The sequence below is a fragment of the Scleropages formosus genome, chromosome 5 (assembly GCF_900964775.1).
Source record: "Scleropages formosus chromosome 5, fSclFor1.1, whole genome shotgun sequence".
Lineage (NCBI taxonomy): Eukaryota > Metazoa > Chordata > Actinopteri > Osteoglossiformes > Osteoglossidae > Scleropages > Scleropages formosus.
In genome coordinates, this window is record NC_041810.1 from 3,284,745 (window position 1) to 3,311,385 (window position 26,641).

Here is a 26,641-nt window from a genome sequence, read left to right on the forward strand (position 1 = left end):
ACAGACGCACACACACACACTATGTGCAAATTAAAGTCCCCGCTTCACGTGAAATACATCTTTGGACACGTGTTTGCCGCTGCCGCCCCTGTGCCGGTGATGCCGAGTGCTGCGTCAGGCTTAACGCACGGCCCATTAGGCCTTGTTACCGCAAGTGTGTGTGTACTGTGTCAGGTCGATACTGACACTTCCAGCACTCCGTCATTCGGTGGCTGGGATCGTGTAGGTCCCGTGGACTTGTCGTGACACATACCCACCTGTCTGCGGTGTTTGCGAGGGCGGCTCGGCAACACCACCTTGTCGCCCCAGATGCCCTCGCTGTAGCTTGCGCCCTTGTTATGTGCCTGTCGCTGCCGCTCGGTGGGTCCTTCACGCTGTGATTGTTGTTTGTACACCAGCACCTTCATTAGCACATGCTGTGAAATGGTTCCGAGGGCCAGAGCCACTGCCGCGTACACGGGTACGTCCCGGCCGCTTCCTACTCATTTATTAAATTTCTATCGGCACGAGCTTTCCATAATGCTCGGTCATAATACGCCGCGTATTATACGTGGAGGCTGCCGCTGTCGTCCGATTACATTGGCCTTTTAAAGTGCCGTTTATTTCTTTATGAGCCGAAATGGGAACTGCTCTCACATTCGTGCCTGTGAAGGTGGTATTTGGGGCTGTGCACAGGTCCCTCAGCCAGCCCAGGTAGTACCCCTGTTTGAATAAATGAGATAATTTCACAGTCTGGTGGGCAGGCCGAGCAAGAGAAATTAGGAAAACAAAAAAAGGCAAACAGTTAACCGAGGTCACTGAATTAGAGGCGCCGGAGACTGGAAACAGGCAGGTCGGTCCGTGTCACCCGCAAATCGACTCTCGGTGGACTGGGATTTCAAGATCAAAGATCAGCACGTAGCGAGGAAAAGCAATTCTGCTGTTGGGGAAGGACCGAACCCTAAACATGTCCATCACTCGGAGTTCTGTGTGCGTGCGCGCGCGCCTGTGTGAGAGAGAGAGAGAGAGAGAGAGAGAGAGAGAGAGAGAGAGAGAGAGAGAGAGAGAGAGAGAGAGAGCGAGAGCGAGCGAGCGAGCTTTATGCAGAAGACGGGCTCCTTAACAGAGAGGAAGGGGATGTGATGTCGAACGTGGGGCTCAGCCTGGCAGACATGACAGACTATTTTATTTGATGCCGACTGCACGGGTAGACCTGGCCGTCTGCTATTTTTTTATGCAGAGAGCTTTGATAGTGACTCCTGGAAAGTTATTTATTTATTTGCTTGCTTACTGACTTACATTTTATTTTTCCCTGGCTTCAACAGAGAACCTTTAGAAATGGAGATTCTCTGTCAGTCATGGGAGTCCGTGCGGCCGCGCGTGGGGGTTGTTTGCGGAAACGTAAACGCCGACTTACAGCCCGAGGCTACTGGTGAGGGAGAAGTGGTAGGGATATGTGCAAAACATCTCTCGTAGTGCCGCTGACTCGTTCTCTTGAAGAGTACAAACGGCATTGAAAGGCAGGAGCGGGTTGGCCGAGTCTTTCTCAGGGTGTGTTGCTCTGGCTAAATATCCAAGGTGTTATTTACAATTTTATTTATGCTTCTTTAAAGTGTGTTTCTTTGATGTCTGGGGTACGCGGCACGCCTTGATATGCGTGTGTGCGGGGAGTTTGTTTATACAGGATGAGGAATGTCTCTCTGCCTGTATGTGTGAGACCTGGAGGTAGGTGGGTCAACTGGCTCTTGAAGGGAATATGGAAAAAGGTCAGACGACATAATTGAAAGGTGGAATAAAGGGCACTACTCTTGACAGCTTGTGTGCTTTACATTTCTAGGCCTGGCAAAGGCAGATTATGCTTGCGCATACACACACACACCCAGACGCACACCTTTGGATGTGGGACTGCCCTGAGTTGCTCTGCCTGCAGGGACTTCTGTGTCCTCTCATGTCACGCAGGACTGATCCCTGCACAAGGGTTCTTTAATTTGGATTAACTGTTGGCACGTGTTCGGCACACGCTGAGGGCCGAGACACCCGCTGTCACTGTCCCTCAGTCCCCCTCTGCTACTACGTGCGAGCGGAGGCCGTGTCGCTGGGGAGGACTAAGTCCATAAGCAACAAACTGTCGATCTCATCCTTCATCCAGGCTGTCTGTATTATCAGCTCACTCACTTTTTTTATTATTATTAATAATAAGAGGGGGTGCGGTGGCGCAGTGGGTTGGACCGGGTCCTGCTCTCCGGTGGGTCTGCGGTTCAAGTCTCGCTTGGGTGCCTTGCGATGGACTGGCGTCCCGTCCTGGGTGTGTTCCTTCCCCCTCCAGCCTTACGCCCTGAGTTGCCGGGTTAGGGTCCGGCTCCCCACGACCCCATCTGGGACAAGCGGTTCAGAAAATGTGTGTGTGTGTATTATTAATAATATTATTCTTGTTGTTGCTATTATTATTTTTAAGCCAGTATGTCCCAGAGACCTGTTTGACAGCAACAGTTGGAAGCAATAGATTCATATATATATGTGTATATATATATGTGTGTGTGTGTGTATATATATGTGTATATATATATATATATATATATATATATATATATATATATATATATATATATATATATGTATGTATATATAGCAACTATAAAAAGTACTCAACCCCTTTATACTTTTCCAGGTTTGTTTTGCAACATTGAATCACAGTGGATTTATTTATGCTTTTTTGGCACCAGTTAACAGAAAAATAGTCTTTAACATCGAAGTGCAACCACATTTATACAAATACATGTGGAGGAGCAGGTAGCACCCGGGTTCAAATCCCACCTTTTGTTGTAGTACTCTTAATCAAGGTACTTACTCTGAATTGATACAGTAAAAATTACCCAGCTGTATGTATAAATAAATCAGTAAGGTAACCCTAGCATAGTGTACAAACCTGACATCTATTCTGCTTCAGAGAATATTGCCAATTAAATTAAATAATAATATAGGTTAGATGTACTGAAATACTGTGCTAGGGTACAGGTCGCAAGATGTTTTGGGGTTATATAGTGGCATGACCTGGTTGAATTGGTGGTGAAAGACTCAAAGGTACCCTTTCTCCTTGCTCTGGGCAGTAAACCCTCCAGCAGTGAGGAGCAGAACTGTCGTCCCACCACCAGGAGAGTGATGACAGTCAGTCTGTGTTTGGCAGAATGATATTTTGAGCAAACAGCCCCCAGTCTCCATCACTGTGGCGCTAACCCTGCTCTCGGCGACGGGGTGCTACAGGAGGAGTACTGTAATTTACCAGGGCTGAAATGCTCGTCGAGTGAGTCAATTGCTTACCTTTATGCCATATAAAACCATTAAATAATAGCAATTTTTTTTCTGCTGACTTCATTCACTGAGAAAGATCTAATTTGCCAAATTGTTGGAGAAACGGAGGTGTTTTGGATGCTGACAGCATCAGTCCAAAGACATTAGCATGACCTCTTCTCGTGAGGCGGAACATTTTTGTATTGTGTAGAATGTAGGAGAACCTCAATTTCTGAATGTGAAAATGCCAGAAAAAATGTATAGATTTACATATACCTTTATTCATTTAGCTGATGCTTCTGTCCAAAACAACTTGCAAAGTTAAGGTACTTTTAAACAGCTGGGTAATTTTACTGGAGCAATTTAGGGTAAGTGGCTTGCTCAAGGGAATTACAGCCAGAGGTGGGATTTAAACCTCCGACCTTTGGGTCCAAAAGCAGCAGCTCAGACCACTACCAGCTGCCCCACCTCTAATAAACTAGTATTATATCAGCTTTCTGCTGTCTTTGCAACGGCGACTCGATCAGATGGCAGACAGCGGATGGTTCCTGGTCTGGCTGGTCGTGTCCTCCACGCCGTGGCCATGGCTGCCCACCGCAGTCAGTATGGAGAGGTGGGGGAAGGGCTCGCACACCACTGGAGCAGGGGGTTGCCATAACAACAGCACCTTGGTGGTTCTCTTCCCCTTGACAAATGAGGCTCTGCTGTTGGTGGGATCTGGAGCAAGAACAGCTCCTTTAGTCAGATGAAAGAGCTGCCGTCTGTCTAAAGGGCTTCCTTTCCCTCCCCCATCGCTCGCTCGCTCACTTGCCTCGATTCCTCGCACCCTCCCTGCGCCGCCTCTTGCCCCCCGTGCTGCAAATAGAGACGGCACAAGACAGCCTGTGCTTGAGTCGTATTCCAGTTATCCAGTAGAGGGGGGCGTGGCGTGGCAGAGCAGGAGAGGGGCGGGGGTGGGATGAGCCAAAGCCCCTGCTTCTAATGTCGGGCGACGCAGAGGCCAAACCTCTCCCGTTTTGTGAACAGCAGGGGCTCTCAGAAAACGCAGTGGCTGCTTTTGTTTCATCTCGGCAAACAAACGGGGCTTCAGAAACGCGACGGCAGCCAGTTGCCTTCATGCCGCCGGAGCACTTCACGTTGCCCCTGGTCGCTGTTGAATGCCGATCACACCTTCCAAAGAGACACACGTGGTCTCTGGCTTTGCATGTTGCGCTGGTCGGTGCAAGTAACAGTCGAGATCGTTGTTCACTTGGAGGAGGGGGTAATCGTATTTGGACCAATTTTTTCTATGCACAAATATGTAACAGAAGCAAAACAATTTTTCAGTACATTTTAAAATTATGCCCTATTCTGGAATCCAAAGGGAGGAGGAACATTTACAAAGAAAGGGCCTTTTCAACAAAGCCATGGCACAGAAAGCCAGCTGCATTCCTGATAATTTTTCTTCCATTGAGCACAAGATGAGTGACAGCATGAATAATCGTCTTTATGACCTAATAAATGCTACTGATATTGACAGGCGCCACCATAAAGCCGTGCACAGTCCACAGCCGTTGCTGCGGGGAAGGAGATAAAAAAAAATAAATAAATAAATAAAATAAATATATCAAACGTCTTGCTTGGAGACGGTCTCTCTAAAACAAAGGCAGTCTGAGGAATCTTGCTCTCGATATCTGATTCGTCCCCCGTTATTTACCATAACGTTGCTCAGTAAACATCAGCCGTTCGCTTTTCATGGATGGATCCACCATCAGAGCGGCTGGAGGGCATTAGGGTAGCCACTTGTGATAGAAATTCCATGAATCTGGTGATTGAATTGCTCGGTTATGCCGCAAAGCCCTGGTGCTTGGGTGAGCTGTGGGATGGGTGGGTGGTGTGGAGGGGAAGATGCAGTGAGCTCATCTCTCAGACACAGGCATGGGGGGCACCCCCAATGAGATGCGGAAGCAGCAGCACTGAAGGTGTAATGGATGCCGTCGTACTGTAATTAACAGGCACCCTTTTACTGAGTGCACCTGCGGCGTAATCAACACAAACAGGTTGCTGTTGGAGAGGCTGCCTTTGTTGGCACTGACCTGCGCTGATGCCTGTCCGCAGCTTTTCAAAAATATTTACTGTCAAATCCCACTCCGTTTGTGCGGTTGCTGTGGCAGCCACTAGGAAGATGCTTGTTCCTGGGTTCAGTGCATCTCTGCTCTTCCAGCTACCGGGTCCAGCTTTTTTGGAGGATTGGTGCTACTAAAATCTTGATCTGTGGGCAGCCTGGTGACTCAGCAAGTACTGATGGTGCCTCACTAGTCCTGGACTGCGCGTTGGGACTTGAGGTTGAATCTGGCTCGGTCTCTGTGGAGAGTTTTCCTCCCAGGATTTCCCCATATGTGCATGGGTTTCTTGTGGGTGCTCTGGTTTCCTTCCATGCTCCAAAAGCTGGTGTTTCAGGTGATTACATGCGTGTGTGTCATTCCTCCACTGTGTATATCGGTGAATTATTGTAGGGACTTCATTGAGGTGTATTTAATACCGTAAGTCACCTTGGATAAAGTTGTCGGTTAAGTACTAGCTATTGTGTGTCTCTTTGGAGAAACCGCCTTCTCGACGAATGAATGTAAATGTAAGGATCTGGAATCAGTCTGCCTCTGTAGGGACCCAGGAGAGGTACAAGTTTTAACTCCTCTCTTATGGTGAATGTAGAGGAGGGTACAATGTGCATGCAGTGTACGTGTGCTCAACACCCAACATTTGGGCCCTACACAGAAGGGACAGCTCTGCCCAAGGGTGTTGGAATTGAGGGTGCAGTTGAGTAGGATGTTGGCTGAATATACCCTTGCAATATGACTTCTTAAGGATAACAGATAAGTTTCAGAAGGTTAGGGAAGAAGGTGACGAGTGGCACCCCATGTTCAGGATCCCCAGGGCCAATCATCCTACTCTGCTCTCCCATTGACATGTGTGGCATGTTCTCCTTTCTTTCTCCGTGTTGCTCTCTTCCAAGACGTGGTACGCCGGTACCTGCATCACAGTGGCACTGCGTCAGTGGCGGCTGGGTTCCTGACAAGCCAGCACAGAGCCTATTTAATTACTGAGAGGAATTAAGCGGGAGACAGTGGTGTAATAAGCGCTTGCTGAAGTGTGAACAATGAAAGTTCGTCAACTGTCATTTTTTTCCCAGCAAAGATTCCTTCCGCCGTTTTTCTCTTTTTCCACAGATAATGATTAAGTGTTAACAGCCTGTAGTTATCACACTGTTGTTCGCTGCATACAATATTCTTGTGGAATCAAGACAAGCAAAGTAAATGCAAATCAGGCCTCCTTAGATGGGGAAACACTAGAGGTGGTTTGAACAGATTGTACCATGGTAACCCCCCCATCCTCAAAGGCCGACTGCAGTATTCTTTGTATTACCTTACAGTAGCCTCCAGGTAGGTACTTGGTTAGCTGATTTGTATCAAGACATCATATTTTGTACATTAAAAAAAAATTGTTTTCAGTGTGAGATTTGACCTCTCTCTTTTAAGTAACACACCCTTGTTGTATGGTAGCATCAATATGAAGTGTCCCTCTTGGCAGTTGTCATGTTAACTGTCAACGTGAAAGTGAAGACCAACAGAGAAGTGTAGAGTTCCCCTTTGAATGTGTGCTCCTATTAATACATTTTTTTGTTTGTTTCTCTATCCAGCTTCAGGAGACGGTGAAAAGGAAGCTGGATAGCACCCGATCGCCGCTGAATGGGGAGCAGAACGGGATTTGTGATGGGAGCTTCTCTCCCAATGCGAAGAGAGTACGGAAGGAGTGCTCAACCGGAGGCCTGGAACCGCTGGCTGGCTTACCCAACAGTGCACCGCCTGCATCTGCAGTTTCTCCCCTCCATCAGATGGACATCAAACCACAGCTTGGCATTACCAACAACATTAACAGCGGCAGTGTTCACATCTCGGGGCGACCTGATGATCTGGGGAAGAACGGAGGATTGCCGGACCTAAAGCTCCAGGTCAATGGCTCTCTTGACCTGGATGAAGACTTCTGTCTGCTTCAGAGCAAGGACATGAAGCAAGAGCCCCTGGATGACCCCACCGATATCGAATCTTCGGACACCTCGTTGTCAAACCAAAACAAACTCTTCTCTGACATCAACCTCAATGACCAGGAGTGGCAGGAGCTCATCGAGGAGCTGGCCAACACTGTGCCAGAAGACGACATGCACGACCTCTTCAACGAGGACTTTGAGGACAAGAAGGATCAAGAATTTGCACGGCCTGCAGTGCAGAACCCCCTCTCTCAGGAGCCACCTCCCGCTCCTCCATCTCAGAATACCCAGGTAGCTATGGGCTCCCCGCAGGTACGGCCTTCGTCTTCAGGGCCGCAGTTCAGCACGGCAGCTAACGGCACCCCCCCTCAGCAACCACTACAGCAACCCCCACCTATGGCCGTGCCATCAGGCTCCCCTGCCAGTTGTGCGGTCCGGTCACCCCAGACCCCAAACCAGGCCCAGACTCAGCCCTCCAGGCCAGGCAATGGCTTTCTCATGAATCCTGCCTCTGGGGTGCTCGGGAGCGCTGGTGCACCTCCTGCTGGGCCTCCAGGTCAGGTAAGTGGAGGTGCATTCCCCATGGCCTCAACTGCAGCAGAACTTTCTCCAGCTGAGCAACTGAAGCAGATGGCAGCACAGCAGCAGCAACGGGCTAAGCTCAGTCAGCAGAAACACCAGCAACAGCAGCAGCAGCAGCAGCAACCATCACAGGCAGCAAACTGGTCACCTGCAGGGCCACCTACCAGTCCATACGGAGGCCCCTTCAACTCAGACAAACCAAATAGCCCAATGATGTACCCGCAAACTTTCAGTGCCCAGAACCCAATGGTACCGGCGATTGCAAACAACCCTCAGAAGGCCACTATGAACTACCTCCCACAGAACCACATGAACATGATCGGTCAACAGCCAAACAGCATCGGTCAAAACACTATGAGCAAGCAGCAGGCCGGCATACTCTCGTACAACAACACTAAGCCCCTGAGCCATTTCAGCGCGGTGGACCACATAGGCCCGAGGATGACCCCTCCCGTGGCCAACCCCAGCAAGAACCCCATGATGCCTTACATGCAAGCCCAGGTGGGACAGGGTGCAGGACAGGGAGCTGGGCAGGCCCAGGTACCCGCACAAGCTCCCACCCAAGCCCAGGGCCAGATGGCTGGACCAGCGGCCCACCTGAGCGAAGAGCAGAAGCGCATGTTGCTCATGAAGCAGAAGGCCATGAGTCAGAGCTTGTCTTACAGCGGTATGCAGCCTCCAGGACAGGTGAGTGCAGCAACAACATTTTGAGACCACCTTTTATGTGCTTTGTGTTCCAGAGCCTCTGCTTTGGGCACATACATACCAGACTGTGATTTCTGGTCTGACACGAGGACAGGCGTTGAGTGAGGGTGGCTGTGCTGATACAATACAAGCAGTGGGAGTCTAAATGGAGCCAGATCTCTGTACCCACAGATTTTTTTTTTGAACGTCTAATGCAGAAGGCTTCGTCACGACTGTTCCTCTTCTTAAATATTATTTTTAGCTACAACATCTCTTTCTACTACAAAATCTCTGTTGTCAAGCAGTTCTAATGAAAATTTTTCTCAAGCATGTCTTCCTTGAACACCTTGTAGAGATTCATTTATCAGGAGAATTTTTAAAGCCAGAGATCTCAGGTATGCAGCTACGTCAGGGTTTCCCTAATCCACAGGCCAAATAAGCGCGTCTCCCAAAGGCTGAACCTCACTGCGGTTAATAGTCAAACCCATAAGAGGTTTACCTGGGGGAGAGGGTACCTGTACCGAGCACAGCACTGGATCACCTGGAAAAGCCCAGTGTGGGATGTCTAGTTGGTGATGCTCAAGTGGGCAATTCACTGTTGCTTGACCAATACCAGTGAAGCACAATCCTTGACCACATGGGCATAGGCATTCTCCATTTATAAAGAGGATACGATGCCGGTAATGGCTTTTCCGAAAACCCAAGCAAACTCGGGCGTGTGGGTTCAACGCTTGGTTCACAAGGGAGCAGAAGCAGTCAGGAGTTCACCGGAATGCTCGCCTCCCCACCCTAATGAGGGTAATTTCTGTTGCTGAATTCTCCTTGTTGTAATTAGATTGCGCTGTTTTGTTTAACAACATGTTTTGTCTTGGTGAGGCAGTGGTGCTCTAGGAATTGGGAATGCTCAGACACCCGCGACCCATAAATTAGTGATAAGCCCGTGTGGCGGTGTGCAAGCTTATGTTCCTCCAGATGCGTTCCCCTCCGTTCCCTCAAGCAGTTCAGTCACAGCCAGACTTCCAAAGACTAATAAAGGTAGAGATTTATTGAGATTGGAGTTGGAGGTCCCTGTCAGGGACGTCTCCTCGCTTCTTCTTTGGTTGCAGCGGGAGAGGGGGTCTGCTTCGCCACTCACCTGTCTCTAATGCCAGCCCCACCTTGTCCTTTCCATTTTACAAGTTGAAAGCCTGGGGCCCCAAAGCCCCCAACGACAGAAATAGTGCAGCCTTGCTTTTTCACATGGGGTGTTGGGTGGAATCAGTACCTGCAGCGCCGGTGTGTTTCCTTCAAATGATGCCGACACAAAGGGCCTCCTATGCTCTGATTAGAAATTGTGTGCAGCTCAGACTGCAGGCAGCCTGTCAGGGGTATTGATTATTGAACAGGCTCGGTCAGCGGACGGCACTCTTAGCATTATTTATGTGATTATTTATGTGCTTTATGCCCTAGTCCTTCCTGTTGGCGCGGGCAAATGGCGTTGTTGGGCTGTGTACAGGTGGCCAAACAGGAGTCCGTTACATAATCTTATTAGTGCGCTATTACGAAACCCCGGCCCCGCTTTTTAAAAGCTTGTTAGTTAAGGTTTAATTGTTACTCCTTGTTTTGCATATTGTGGCTGCAGTAATTTATTCCCCAACGACCAATAAGGCGGCGTTGCTGTGGATCTGTGTTTATTTATTTATTTTCCTTGGGCTAATGGATTGCGCTGAGGCTGAGCCTACGGAGAGGTGATTGGGAGAGGAGGTTTGATGAGCTCTGTAATGACCCACTAAGGAAGACCCACTGTATTCCTGCGGGTTATGAATAAAGCTTACCTGCCTTTTTTCAGGCTTTTCCTGCTACTGCTCTTCATATATCTTTCAATTGTGAGTAATAATGAAGCTCATTGCTTTGGAGACGGTAGGTTATTTACGGGTTTGGAACAAAGAGGTAGTCCATCCGCCCCCCGGGAGTTCATTTGATGGGAATGGGTTTGTGCACATAGCTGCGAAGATGTGGGGAGCTGGGAGGGATGTTCTGTTGTGGGGCAAGAAATGAGGTGGACCTTGGCTGAAAAACTCGCTCAGCGTTTTCATGGCCTCCAAGAGCAGGTCTCCCTCAACCACAAGCTTTCGATGATGGCGGACTGGGAAGCAGCCAGGTGCCGGCGCTGCTGTCGGACAAGGCGCTGAATGAGAGTAATTGTGCTCCAATCATATTGTCCTCAGCTCTGCTGCCTCCTTTTAGGATGGAAATACAGCCGTTCCCCTCTCCCTTCCTCTCTGTAACCCAGATTTTATTTATTGTCCCACCACACTCCAGGTTCTGTGTCTTCCAGAAGGGTGTTTAAATTGACCCCTTTGCAGTAGAACATGGAAGAAATGCAGTTTTCTTTCAGTTTTCTGTGGAGAGCACAAATTGTGTAGCAGTGGAGCAATTTTGTCTGCAATGTCCTTGCTAGTCACTGTATTTTTAATTCTGCATCATAATCGAGCATTTCATCTCCAAACAGTTCAGACCTTGTGCTCTCGGGCTGCTGGAAAATCGCTTGCGGTGTGCTACCTGGCAGGGCTGATTTGGGGTTCTTGTCTCAGCCAACAAAAGCACAGCAGCGCATCACTGCCTGTGATTAATCCTGCAAGTATGCGGCCTCTCGCTCCCACGAAAACATTCGGTAACTCATCTAAAATCTTGGTTGTACTCTATAGTGCTCTACACACCTGCTGCGGTACCTTAGCCACTGTAGAGCTGCTCGTTGTTCCCAGGGTGGACAGGTTCTCTGCTGGAGCATTGACCGTGCTGGTTACTGACTTCGGAAGAAGACTCACAATGAAATGTTCAGAAGTGGTCTAACATGAGGCGTGCCTTTACAGACACAGCTGCAGGAGATCAGCGGAAACAAAGCATATCCCTCGCCCCCCCCCCCCACCTCAGCCCATGCAGCCCCTACTCCCAGTGCTTCGGCACACATATCAAGGCCTCCGCTCTCGGAGCCTGAAGCAACTCTCCCGAGAAGGGAGAGACAGCATGCGGGTGTGTGTGTTTGTGTGTCTACGCACGCATGTGTGCAGGGGAATGTTCACGTCTGTAAGATGATGTTTTCCTTGTGGGGAGAAAATACAGGGGGTGGGCACCTGTGATGTCAGCCGCACACAGAGTGGACAGGGGGGTTAGGGCTCACACGTCTGGTCATCCTGCGGCATTGTGGATTTTGAGTGGGACCCCTTGAACCCTGGCCCTTGTCCCCACTCCCATCCAGACGGTCCGATCTGCTGGTTAAAGCCTCAGGTTGCAAGTTCTCACAGCCAGAAAGGATCATCTCACAATCTGCTGCTTGCATGGAAAAGGAAACAGCACATTCTGTGCAGGAATCAGAATCCTGTTATTTGTGTTAGGTGCAGCCTGGCTGCTGCTGTTATTAAGAAGGAAAAAAGAAAAAACATATTGATGCTGTTTTTCTGATTCATGTTACACACCTCACCTCTGGCAGCGGAGCTCCAAAGCGGTCAATGCGGGATCAATACAACAGCAGGAGCTGCAGGAGGGAGGGGGGGACTCGAGCACTTTCCAGCTTAGTTAATACCGTTTTATGTGCTCCTGTAGTGAGCAAAGACACGGGCGCCGCCATGGTTTGTCGTCTTCTGCAGCGAGGCAAGAATTGTGCTAAAGACTGCTCTTTGTTGATCAGAATGTGGTACGGGATTTAAAGCACACTTGTGTTTGAGATACTTTGCAAGTAATCCATTGTAATTGATTAGTCTGCTACATGACTGGAAAAATATACTCTAAAATGTTCAAAATTACAAAACAAACAGTTTTGTTTATGCAGTGGTATTTAACAGGGTCAGCAGGTTGCTGAGTGGTTAGAACTGCCACCTTTGGAGCCGAAAACCGCAGGTTTGAATCCCACTTCCTGCTGTAGTAACCTTGAGCAAGGTTTCTTACGCTGAATTGATACAGAAAAAAAATTACACAGTGGTGTAAATGGCTAAATCGGTGTAAGCTGCTTAGGAGAAGGGAGTCTGTGAAATGAGTAAATGTCAATGAAAATTCTGTTTGACAGGGTTAGCCCAAATCAGACCCAATTGTATTTAAACAGCTGACTAATTAGCCTCTTAATTGATTTAAGTTAGAGGTAGAGTTACTTTTTCCACACATGTGATTGTACATTTCATTACCCTCCACTACAAGGACATGACTGGTGTCCCTGTTTCTCTCTCAGGCTCCATTCAGGTACTACTGGAACTGATGGTAAAATCTCATCAAATTTAATGTCAGAAAGCTGCAGAAGTGGAGGGAAATAGAAAGGGGAATACTGGGATTGATCAAAGATGATGTTTATTATGGGCTGGCATGTGTAAGTGGGTGCTCGGTTGACCGTGCAGGAAGTAACACGGTTGGGGGTGGAGAGGGTCCGTGCCGGTGCCACCTTGCCATGGCTGAATGTTTTCATTGTGTACTCTCGCCACAGAGAAGGATGCGAATAATCGTCTTCTGTGGCTCACGTGCATCGCACCAGTAAAAACTTTGGCCCTCTCTGCCGCTCTCAAGTTGCCATGGTTACCCTGGTCCGCGGTACCTTGCAGCCTGACTTGATGACAGCTGTAAGACTGAAAGAGGGTCTAGAGAGGGGCGGCTTTAAACAGGGGAGGTGTGTGTATGTTTGGAGGGGCTTCCTTTAGGAAGATGCTGCACTTCCCTGGTGTCTTGGAAGAAAAAGAACAGAGACTTAGATTTACATTTATTCATTTAGCTGACACTTCTCTCCAAAGCGACTTATGCTGTTAAGCTACTTAAAATTATATACCCATTTATACAGCTGGGTAATTTTACTGTATTTACTACAGCTAGTGGTAGGATTGGAACCTGCAGCATTTGAGTCCATAGGTAGCAGCTCTAATGACTCCACCGTCAGCTGCACCCTATGGCACTACACAGATTCATTGCATATTGCAGGGATTCCTGCAGTTTATGATTACGCTGCATAATTAATAGCATCCCCTATAATTATTATCCGATGGGTGGCCGGTTTCACTGGAGCACCAGTTTGATTCTTTTTTAAATAAATAAATAGGGCGTCATTACAGAGACCAGCAGACATTTTCAGACGAGTCCCTTCTTTACGTTATTTCGTTTGGATTCAGAAGTCACAGGTTCGAATCCCACCTCCCGCTGTAGTACCCTTGATCAAGACACTTACCCTGAATTGAAACTGTGGGAACTGCCCAGCTGTACAAATTTATGAATTATTGTAGGTAGCTTAAAACTTGTTAGTTTTCACAGATATAAATTCATGTAAATATTAATTTAAATTTAATTAAAGCGTTAGCAGTGTGTTTGGGAGGAGCCCGAGAGGTCTTGAAAGCATGTCTCACATCACAGGTATGTTGACAATTATGACATTAGAAATATCCTCCTGTTCCTTGAGTTTTGCGTTCCGGAATCTGGTTTTCCAGGGCGAGTGCTGCTGGAACCCAGTGATGTCGTGCATGAAAGTGAACACCCTTTATCCATTTTTTTCTGCTCGCAGGCGTGGATGTATTGTGTCCTTCTGAAGCAATGCTCGGTTGCTCATAATGGCCGAGTGCTTCGTTGGTGTAGGTGAGCTGCTTCCTTGTTTGAAGTAAGAACACATGTCGCTGTACCATGGTTTCATGGCGGGTCGTATCTCACTATGTTGATACAGTTGCTAAAATTACTTTTTTGTCTGTGTGTATGTATGTTACATGTTATGATAAATAAGTAGCATGACCACGTGTGCACAACATTCTTTGTGTGCAATAAGCCGTATGGAAGTATTATGCAACATCAGCCCTGTATGGTCTATACCTTGGGCCAACGGTGACCTGAGAACATGCAGAGAAAATATAACCAAACATGTTTGAATGTGAGCTGATTTATGGTATTTCAGTTCAAGATGCATGCTGACACGTGGATGGGCGCAGACCGGATGTGCAAGGATGCATGTGCTCAGGTTTTCCTGGTGTGGATGAGTGGCAGATGAGCAGGTGCAGATATGGATGACAAATGGTCAGACCACTGCAGAAGGCGGAACAGGGCTGACTCACTCACTCATACATATATGTGTGATTTTGGGAATAGAATCTGAGGCCGGGCAATGAGGCTGCGTGTTCACGCTTCCTACGACGGGCTGGTTCAAGAGGGGGCAGTCAGTCAGCAGCTTTCCCATCGCTGTGCCAACATTGTGTTGTCTCGTCTGTGTGACGTTTGCCCACGTCTGTGCTTGTGATGACTATCTCGCAGGGGGTAGGGAGTTTGTGTGTGTGTATGAGAGAGAGAAAGTGTGAATGTGTAAAAAGCACTGCAAAGCATCTCAGGGATTGTTTTTGGTCCTTTGTGGAGGGCGCACTCTGCTTCATTTGTGGTGTTGTTCCCATAGCTGTGGACAGAGGAAGGAGGTATTGACAACAGCATTAATGAGCTGATGCTTATTTATTTATTTAGCCGATGTTTATGCGATGTTATTATGCGTGGCTTTGCATCCACAGAGGGTGCCAGCCGGACATTGATTGGCAGCGTGCATGATGTGTGCCGTGGGGTGGGCTGTCGGTAGCGGCGGTTGGTGGTTTGGTACAACTGGCCAGGCGGCACAAGCAGGAATAACTGTCCTCCCACTGTCCTCTCTGTGTGGTGGTGAAGAATGCTTTGGATTCCCAGCCCAATGTTTCTTTGGGTGCAGTGTAGCAGGGGACAGTGGCATAGAATGGAACTGATGTGACAGGTAATGGAAAAGGAATAAACTGGAATGGGAGGAGAACAGAGTGGATTGGGAGTGATGGGAACCAAAGAGAACGGGGAACGTAGTGGATTGGAATAGGAAGTGAAGTGAAGGAAAGGGGAGTAGAGTGGGATGGGAATAATAGTGTGGTTCTTGTGACGGCAGCCCCTGGATTGACATCAATGTACACCCACAAAAGCTATTGACCAGGGTTTTGCACCCAAACCTTTTCGTGTTAATACGTATTTATTTCACAAGCGAGACATACCACACTGACTTTGTCTTCCTGAGAAAGAAAGCGAAGCAAGCGTAGCACTTGTACTTGGTAAAACATGTTATTTCATGCTCTGCCTTACAGCTTTATTCCAGTGCAGTAATGTGCATGTGAAGGAGGCCAACAGAATTGTCTTTCAGAGAAGAACAACACAGACCATCTTCCAAATTCTGACAGGCCTGGTGCAGCCTGGGAAGAGCGCTGAGGAAAAGCTAAGAAGCTTTGAGGATTAAAAGCAGAATTTTACTTTTTTGTACCAAGAATCTTTTACTTGGGGGCAATTTGCCTTGAAAGGCGAAACATGGATTATCCCTTCTTAAAGGTGCCTAATCCCCACCCTGGTACCTGATACCCCGATACTGGGCAGACGTACTGGGGGCGTCACTCCCATACATGGTTTCCAGTCCCCCTGTCCCCTTCAACTGGTGTGTCTCTGTGTGCGCTTCTGTGTGTGTGGGTGTTTGGGTGTTTAATACTTTCGTCATCCGCTTCCGGTAAGTATGAAGAGCAATGTTTGTAGAGGTGGTGATCGCACCTCTTAATTACCCTATCGACAACAGACGCACAAAGCGAGCCCCGCTCATTTAACTTCATGATGTTTGGACGAGACACAGCAGAACGTTTAGCATATCAAGACACGAACCGTCTTAGCATATTTAGCGCTGCATGGATTTGTAGCCCGAAAACCTGGATTCAATAAGGTCTGCTTAGTGTGTGTTGCTGTGACAGTTTTGAGGCTTTCCTCGGCAGATTGATCGAATTAGATTATGGCTGAGCGTCTGTGCGGGGCCACAACGTGCTGCGTTGGGCCCGTCTGCCTCGCATGTGGATGATTAATGGCTGCTGTAAGTAGGACACAGCAGGTTCTCGGAAGGGGTTCGAGGCAGCGGAGAGACGCTGCAATGGACGTTTGGTCCGCGCTGTCCGTACGTACGACATGGGCTGGTGCCTTTAAATTTGGTCAGTAACTACGTGGTAATAACTGGCCAATTGAGCTTCGCATTCTGAGGCTTCAATGACCATGTTCTAGGTGCCGAAGCAGATGTGTTGTTTCCATCGATCACAGGATCATGTGATGAATGCAGTAAAACCTGTTGTATGTTGGGTCAGGCTCCAGATTTGAGAGCACTGCAGTCTCCCAGAGGTTGGGACCAGGACCAGTATTATTAGGCAAACTAAACAATCGCATATGGCCCCTCAAATTTGCTACTAACAATGAAAAATACAATTTAACGATGGCAAAAACATTAGTAAAATCCTTGCTTAAGAATAAACGGTTTCATTAGAAAACAGTAACAGGAAGGAAAACGGGAAGATCTGCTGCCTTATATATTATGTAAACATTGTATGAGGCATTGCCACCTCTTGTCTTTGAAATGTTAGGTTTGTAAATGACACTTTTTATGAAACAAACTGTGGGTCTACTCCGTAAATGCTATATATTCATTTGCTCCTTTAACAAATAGTCATTAAAGTATAAATTTGTACTCTGTGTGTATATATGATGTTCACATACTGTATGTTAACAATACATTTACATTTATTCATTTAGCAGATGTACACCTCAGCAAAAGTACAATTTATGCATTACATTAAGAGAAAGAGACATAGCTGCAGACGTGACTCAAGTAAACCTAGTTTGTTACCTACCACTTGCTGCAGTGAGGTTCATCGTTCAAGCAGGCGCATAAAACACAGGATAGACAAATCCTGATACCCTCCTACCATTTTTTTTTTTTTTTTAAATATTAAGATACACAAGCAAGCAAATGCAATGCCGGAGTAGTCGCTGATAAAAGGCTTTATCTGGTGATGCTCACGAAGTTACGATGCATGAACATTTACACCATACATGAGCTGGAGAGATCTTGGGAGAAATGGGTCTGAAAAAGGTGAGTTTTCACACCCTTCTTGAATGTAGACAGAGTTTCCGCAGTTCTGAGTGAGAGGAGAAGGTCGTTCCACCACTACGGAGCCAGAACCGAGAACCTCCATGCTTTACCTTTCGTGCGCAGGACCACCAAGCGAGCAGAAGTAGACGAGCGAAGGGGTCTAGCTGTAGTGTAACGGTTGATCAAGACCTGTAAATAGCTGGGAGCAGTTCTATTGTTGCATTTGTAGACAATAACCACGGTCTTGAATTTAATTCGGATAATAATTAATAAAACAAAATAGTTTTCCCTTCATGATCTGTAGGTATCTCTATCTAAACTAATTGTTTTGAGTGTGTGTAGCTTTATTAATCCAGGGGTTGAAGTCTAAGTGCCGGATTGATTCTTGATTAGCGGTGCTAAAAACCCAAGCATCGGCCCTCGCTGGGGGTCATGTCATGTTCATAAGAGGATAAGAAAATGACTTGCTGCTTTGCACAGCTCCAGCTCCCCATTGTGTAACACAGGAAAATTCACAGCCTTTTGCAAGCCTGCGTTGTGTCCCTGGCAGATGTGTCGGCAAAGGTTAGCGCCGTTTTCGGGATGAATCGGCTCTCGTTAGCGGGGCCCTGCAGGTGAGCAGCATCTGACAGGTGAGGAGGCGGCGCTTTGCTAATGTCACCAGTGAGGCGGGCAGATCGTCCCTCACACTGCGCTGCCCTTGTTAATGCTCTCAGACAGATCGATAATTGGGAAGGTCTCCCCCAATGAGGCCGCCCGTCTGCCGCCCGCCACAAGCTCACCTTCGCCACTGATGCTTGGTGGAGGGATGTTGTCACTTGTGGTCGATAGTGGAAGAGGAGGTGGACACATCTGAGTCAGATATAATCGTGTGTCAGGCCTTCACTGCCTCCATGGGCGGATGAGATGGGTGATATGGAGGCAAAGGGCCTGGTAGGAAGGCAGATATATGGACCTCTGTGACCCTAAGCACATACTGGTTATTTAAATATGAACTGCGGGAAAATGTTTTGCATTTAAAAAAAATATTCCTCCAGAATTGTTAATCTTGCCAACTCACTCATTCCTTGCACCTTCTTGCTACCCTGTATGTCATGCATTTAATGTAAACATTTTAAAAGTCTAAATTATTTGTCGGTGATTATTCCGTAGCTAGCATGGAAATGATGTTCTAGAAAATACTGTAGTATAAAGAGCAGTTCTTTGAGGATGTAAGCAGGTATGAGATTTATAATGTTCTCTTCTGTAGTTGTAGTTATTAGACTTTCTTTGCAGTTATCCAAGGCTGTGCATTCGAATGTGTGGGCTTCATGTTTTCTCCCTGTGTTCACATGGCTTTCTTCCCACAGTCCAAAGTCGTGTATTTCCAGTAACTATTTGCCCATTTTGTGTGTGTGTGTGTGTGTGTGTGTGTGTGTGTGTGTGTGTGTGTGTGTGTGTATGTATATGTGTATGTATACGTGTTTGTTATGTTATATGAAAGGGTAATTGAGTGTGGGCGGTTCGTTGTTACTAACTCGCCTTACATAAAGGTATTAGCTAAAAACCAGTTAATAATCTTTGTAAGTCACTTCGGAGGAGAGGGGGTGCCCAATGAATGAATGTAAATGTAAAAAAAAAAATACTAGATTTTTGCACATCCCCATGCGTTCTACATTTTTGTTGGTCAGTAGCTGCTTTTTATCATCATTCTTCACAATGCCAATTTAGCTTTTTGTTCATTTCTGAGCTGCAGTAATAATTCAAGGTCTTTTGAGTTGAAGACATCAGTCCTAATTGCTACTACACCACCTACTGTCCCTAACAGTGTGTGCTTATAGGCACCAACATGGTGTTTCTCACTCATCCACTGAGCTTCTTCCTATATGGTCTTCGAGGGAGAGCAAGCGCACTGGAGCGAGTTGCTCGGCTGTTTCTGGGTCGTGGTGCTTCACCGGCCAGGGCGGCCAGGTCCTCTGCCGCGGGCTCATATTCGACCCCAAGACTCAACAGCAACAGCGTCAGATGAATTAATAACATATTCGCTGGCTGCAGCTTTGGTGGAGATGAAAGCATCGTGGCCGCACAGGGCGTTGGCAAGGGGCGTCCTCCTACCTCATTAGGGCTCCGCAGCAGCGTGTGGAGACACCGCGCTCTTCAAGGTGCTCAGCCTCCCTCCTCCAGCTCCCTTTGTACACATTAAAGGGCAAGAAGTGGAACCACATGAAGTGGAGACTCCAACTGACTGCCCACGATCTCATCCTTTCCTTGCCTCCCGAATCCATACGATTTTGTCTTCTTGTCCCATGAGCCCTTCTGGGCAACCAAATTCACCCTTTTGATATCTACAGAGATACAGAATTGAGCGGGGCTGAAATCTTGTTAATTTCTGCACATTTTTAGGGTATCATTATCCCCTTGTGGGCAATCTTTCACTGTGCATTTCGTCATCTTGTTGATGTGTGAATGAGATATTTCAAATAACCGCCTCGTCTTCAGAATTGCTTACCAGAATATTGCGGGATAGTTAGCAGAAAGGAGAGCCTGATCTTCCTTGACTGAATGACTTCACTGAATTTTTAGGTTTGCGTTTTTGTATGAATGAATGCATGAATGGAACTTCATTAATCCCAGAGGGAAACTCTACTTTTTTGCAGCAGCATACAATGTACAACATAGAAAAACACAAGTGACATGTGTACATACGTGCTCACAGTGACAAAATGGTGATAAATAGGTAGGCAGATAAGGAAATAAGCATAGTTATACACACGGGAGAGTAGGAGTAAAGTGTGATGGCGAGCTGCAGTGCTATCCGTGCTCACACTATCGATATTGATGGTGTTTACAAAACGAACGGCATCACCAGCACCCATGTTCTTTGGGGGACAAAGGGTAACATGTTTTTATATCTTTAATGCCTGCCTTTTTTCCCTTCCCTTTCAAGCGTTGTCTGAGTTGATGTAATCATCAGTAGACGCTTATCTTCACCAAACGCTCTGCTCCCTATTTGCTTAAGAGTGCAGTAAACAGGCCTTTAATGCGCTTGCTGTGAAAAGGGTGACGCTCCAGCCATTATTCTCTGCCCGAAATGGACAGCTTGTTTCAGATCAGACTCCCTATCAGGGATGGCAAGTGATGGTGATAAAGACCCCTCTCCTGTACAGACTGGATGCTTGTTTTTCAGTTTTTAATCAGTAGAGAGCACCGTGTTTCTTGGACAACAGGGGACGGGGTCCATTCCCAGATGATTGATCCCACAATGCCCCGTTCTCCTGTAAGGACCAGCGGGTGGCATAGTGGTTAGAGCCATTGCCTTACAAGTAGAAGTTCCCTTGGATCAAGCTCCACTCCTGCTCTAGTCCACTTAAGTAAGGTACTCAGCCTAAGTACCCTTACCGTTACTGTAACTAATACAGTAAATATTACTCTTCTATATAAATTGGCAAACAATTGTAAGTGTGCAAACCTAACATTGAAAGCTACCTTGGAGACAGCAGTCAGCTAAATAAGTAGAACAATAATAAGAATTGCCGTAAAACTCTTTATACATGGCATGGAAATTTAATTGATTATGGCTGATATTACGTTAACATAGAAGCATAATATCATAGACTAGAATAAGCAGCATATGCGGTTTTTTACTGTGCTGTTACATTGGTCTCTGCTGCGGTCCTGTGTTCCTTCCTTACTCGTCCCTCCTTTCCCCTCCTTCTTGTCATTGCCGTTTCCTCTCTGCTGCATTCAGAGGTGAGCCAGGGCAAATTACCCTTTGGTGCAGCTGACAAGCGGTGTGTGAAGCATGTCTCTTCTCAGCCCTCTTTTCCATCGACCATCACTTCCAATGGCCTGGCTTTCTTGGGCCTGTAAATTGGTATCATGGATTAACGTGTGACCGTTTATTAATGCAGTCATGTCATTTGTGTACGTTCACTCTTCTCCTGAAATGTTTTTATTTTTAGATGTTCAGGTTGAGTATTCTGCTCAGGGGTAGTAGTAACATTTTTCTCCTTCAGTCTGCACCTCCTGCAGTTCTTTAATCAAAACCTTATGCTTGGGACAATATGCACAAAAACACATTGTATTTATTAAGACACTTCATGTGGTAACAAAATAATTGCAGTTGCTTCATAAGAGCTTCACTATTTCAATAAATGGACATGAATATATGTATAAAATACTGAAGTTTCATTATCAGTTGCTTCAGTCAGCTAAGAAAATAAAATGGAAGCATTTTTCAAACACAGCTTTATTAAGGAAGATCAGCAAAAAAAAGGCAGCATTTCAAGCTTTGTGTTTCATGCTCAGTGCTTATAAGGAACTTCTGCCTGATCATGGTCAGTTGGTTTTAGACTGAAGCAGCCCTATCAGCCAAATCCACATCTTTCTTTGGCACTAAAACATATTCATTTTCCCTGGCATTTTCCTCCCCATCTTCGTCAGTACTCATTTTCCTTCTGTTATAACGAATTTCACTAGAATGATGGGGAGCCACACTTGAGCAACACACTATATAGCGTTATGGGTGGCTGCAATTGCTGCCATGCTTTAGGCTGGAAATAGTCAAGGCTGCATTTTAAAATGTGTTGGCATGTAGACTCTGGGCTGAAGATGTATATAGTTTTAGAACTGCTGGAACCTAGTTCACATCGCCCTCTACTCACCCAGCTCAATCCATGTGACACTATTATAGAGGGGTTCATACACTGTGGCATTTGTTCCAACTCTTTATGTTTTGCCATTGGGCTTTTAGCTTGTGATTTCAAGTCTCACATCTCACCCGTATGTACAGGAGTGAGTCTACTTTTTTTTTTTTAACAGTATCATCATTATTATTAACTTTGTTATTATAGTTCACCTTTCATTCTTCTGTAATCAATTTTTATTATTATTCATTATGGTGTTCTTTTATGTCTTTTATTCCATTATATCTTAGTCGTGTGACTTTGGTACCTGTTGTGGAAATTTATATAAAGAAAGCGCCTCTGTTCAAGAGACCTTGAATGGTCTTTGTTATGGGTACAAGTAGATAAAGAGAGTTGGGGAGTGTAAAAAGATGGCGTAGAGGCGTGCACGCATGGCCATCTGTGATGAGTAACATCTGGTGAGGTTCTGCAGGACTGTGATAAACCGTTTTTAAGTTTTATTTAGTCTCATTGAGACTCCAAAGAACCTTGAATTTTCCCAGAAACATCAATTCCAATGTACTGTACCTGATTAAATCTGCTGGGTTCCACCAAACTGACTAGTTGAACGCTTCTTGACATGTCACAAGGTAGACCAAGAGCTCCAACCCTTTCTGGAAAGCGGTATCACCCTACTTACCGTTCTCCAGTTTGAGGTCTCACATTGGTTCCTCTGTCTAGGCTGTTAGTTCCATTGTATTTTGGAGCTTTCAAAGAACACAGTTCAGAAAGAAGGTAATGCTACAGGGAGCTTTTTTTTTTATTATTATTATTTTTTAAATCTCTCACTCCTTATACATACATACATGAGCCAGGGCAAATTACCCTATATATATGGTATAGAAGAAAATAAATCTTGGTTATTGACAGATTTTTGGGTGCTGGAGCAAATACTAAGGACTCTGCTGTTTTTAGAAATTATTTCTCTTTTCCTGTAAATTTCAAACAAATGGGTGGGAGAGGCCTTTTCTCCCAAAATTCCCCACTGTGTCTTTGAGAGGACCGATGATCTGCCTGTCAGGAATGGATGATAACTGCAGGTTGTTTTCTTTCTGTACCCATGACCATATCTATGAAATGTAGTGTTGTTGCTGCTTGGTTTGGCCTTTGTTTTGGTGCCATGGTGAAGCCGTCCTCCTCCACAAGAAGGTGACTCCTCATCAGGCAGGTCCATGTTTTCCATTAGTATGTAATTCCTCCACAACCACCCAGCCTTTCAGAGCCCATCTGCCCAACTGTAAGAGACCATCTACTCCTTTTAAAATTTAAAGTTTTGGGCTCATCTTTAGTGGCTTTGTTTGGGCCTCCAGGAGCAAGGCTAGAAGAGCAGTTGAGCTTAAAAAATGTACAGTACAAGCAAGTCAATAGAGAAAGCTGACCTCTGCAGATAGAGAACCCGAAAGCTAATTAATGTGTGCAGGCAGCAAGGCGCTCGTGCAGCAGAAAATACACGTTAATGAAGACTAACTCCCCATGCTGACGATGACATTAGTCAAGGAAACAAGCAGCCTACTTTATGCATAATTGGTCCAACTAACCTCTAACTAGAAAGTGGTAGGCCTGATCATGTAACACCCAGCCGCCCACCACTGCTGAAAATGGTGTTTAGCTTCTTAAACGGCAAACTTTTAAAATGTTTTGTCACTTGGTGTCACACTCCAAAAAAAAACCACAGCCTCTTTGGCCTTCCCGTGAGCCTCTATCAGAGCCTTACTCCAGCATCCCAGGAATAAAGGGCCTGGACTGGGACTTCATCTGAGAGGCTTTGTGGAACCTCCTTCCTCCAAGAAAGCTGGAGACCCATAGACCCATGCCCTTCAGTACATTCTGCAAGTTGAGTCTGGTTCAGACCGGCTTCCGCGTCATCCGTCTCCACCACCGTCACCCCTCGGATGCCCTTTGGGAGTCGGTGCCTGGGGGAGAGAGAGAGACTGGGTTGGAATGAGACCTGGAATGAGAGGAAGGGTCTCTGACGTGTGAGCCGAGCGCTGTCCCACCCCAGGACCGTAAGCAACGGTGAATTACAGCTCCTGCGACATGACCCGAGTCTTCGACGTCAACATGTTTGTCAGCATCTGCTTGCGTGTGGCTTAGCCTAGGAGGGGCGTGCATTTCATGGGAAAGGGCCCCAAGTGAGTGTGTCAAAAAGAACAAGCACTCCCACAGTGTGTTACAGAAGTGGTGTTCCGGTGGTTACATGCATGCATTTATAAATACGTGAATGTGATCAATAATGAAAGCGGTCCTCTAATTATAAACTGGTTGCGTTCTGATGACTTTGTCAAAAATCCCCTTATGCCATATTATGTAAACCATAAGGAAATATAAACACATAGCATGCATGAATGACTTATCGGCCTTTGTTATATATAGACACACACACGCTGTCTGAAACCGCTTGTCCAGAGCGGGGTTGCGGCAAGCCGGAGCCTAACCCGGCAACACAGGGTGCAAGGCTGGAGGAGGTGGGGATACAAGGCAACCCAAGCAGGACTTGAACCCCAGACCCACCAGAGAGCAGACACAGGCCAAACCTATTGCGCCATCCTGCCTTTGTTATATTTTTCACTAATTTCTCACATTATTCATGTTAAAAATTTACAATAATGTATAGTACTGTAATTATAAAATGAAATACATTGCTAGTAATTGTTTACATAACTAATACTATAGTTAATACTGTACAGTATTCCTGGATTAATAATGAATACTCATTTCTTGCTTGCTAGCCATTTTCAGTAAAAAGTAACCTGAAGTTTTGTCAAGAAAACACAATCGCTGTTGAACTCGCTGACTGAGTGAATAAGAAATGTGGTTCCTTGTGGCAACGCGTCCAGTCGATGTTATTGTATGACAGGCGGAATGCCCGTCTTTAGACGTTACAACTAAATGCTGATACTTGGAAATAATAAAGTAAGGTTGATGGGACCGCTGTTATATGTCTGAGCCTTACTATAAGTCGCACATGTCATAAGTGTTTAGCCACGCTTCTGTGGGAGGCCCAGTCTATCAGTGGTCAAGGGGATTCCTGAGAGTTACAGTAGGTCGTGTAGCAGTTAGAGTGGTCAGCTAAATGAACAAGTACCTAAAATAAATAACCAAAGTGTAAGTCGCCTTGGGATGGATGTGTAAACTCCATAAGGGAAAGGGAGCTGCTCCAGTGGTAGCAGTGGGCACAAGCTCACAATGGAGAAGTCCACCATTATTGCTTTCTGAGTGGCTTTTTGCACTCAAGGAGTTTCCTTTGAAGGTTCCTCTTCACATCTGCACAAAGAGTTTTGTTCTGCTCTCAAGAGTTGAAAGTGTTTCACGGTTCATTCCTCTGTACACTTTTTCAAACCAGTATATGGAAGGAAGGTCTCATCTTTATTTCTAAATCTTTTACATCTACATTTAGTTGACTCTCTTCACCAAAGTGACTTATTTTGTTAAGTTACTGCTTATACCCATTTACCCATTTATGCTGCTGGGTAATTTTACTCCCTCAATTCAGAGTAAGGACCTTGCTTATAGGAACCACAGCAGGAGGTGGGATTCGAACCTGAGTCCTCTAACCACTGCACCACCTGCCACTCTATAGTTTATTATAATTTATTATATAATGCCGCTCTTTATTCTGTTATACTTGTAGCTTGTCGGTTTCTTCCGCTGGGATTTTTATCTGTTCCAGTTTCACAATTAGTTGAGGTATTTGTGACCACAGTATGTCTTGATGGAAGCATGACATATTTGTTAACAAGATAGCATCCATAATACGTCACTAGAACATAGAATTGTGGGAGGGGACGAAGCACAAAGTGAAGGCCGATTTCCAAACTGCATACAAACCCCACTTTGCTTCTAATAACCCTTGATGTACGTTGTCGATGGCACATTTTAAACAGTTTTTCGGATACTTTGCACCAAAGCAGTAGAACAATACAGCCAAGGAACGGGATTGCGTCTGTGCGTGGGTCCCACTGAGTCACAGGGTGGTTCGATGGAACACCAGCCCTTTTTTTGATCCTGTGAAGGCGCATGCCAATGCAGCAAGGCAGAGAGCACTTTAACTACTCCAACGGTGTGAGGATGCTGTCGGGGTCGTGCAGTTCTTTTTCCCTGGGGCCTCCGGAGAACACCTTTCTGCTGCAGCGGTGCTCTTGTAATGCGACTAATGAAGCCATTAGCCTCCGAGGCCCCGCTGTCATCCTGTAAGGTTACTCAGTGCCTCCATGCAGAGGTCTCTGTCCCCTTGTCGGCAGCATTATTTCTTACCTACTTCACTCCTTTTCCCATCTTTTGCGTGCGTGCGTGTGTTTGTTTAAATCAGTTGGTCAGAATAAACTAAAAGTAACTGAAGCTTTTATCCCATGGAAAGGTATTTGAAAACGTGCTCACTTCCAAGGGTAACGTTCCCCAGATGCAGTTAGAGGGGACTGATTTAGAAGCGAGTGATTCTCGGTGTGGGAAGAACGAAGAGTGTGAGCAGATGGGCCGCTCCAGTGCCTGCTATGTAGGCGTGGTGAATCTAAATAATTTATTAGATATTTACCGTCA

The 26,641-nt window shown here is 46.3% G+C and overlaps 1 protein-coding gene across 2 annotated transcripts in view; it reads left to right on the forward strand.

Moving 5' to 3' along the window:
* Positions 1-26,641, forward strand: part of LOC108930761 (mastermind-like protein 3) — a 114,638-nt gene that overhangs the window by 63,877 nt on the left and 24,120 nt on the right. For both annotated transcript variants that reach the window (XM_029252540.1, XM_029252542.1), the window contains one exon: positions 6,944-8,560. In XM_029252540.1, the coding sequence (XP_029108373.1) occupies positions 6,944-8,560 (1,617 nt within the window). The remainder of the gene's footprint in view (positions 1-6,943; positions 8,561-26,641) is intronic.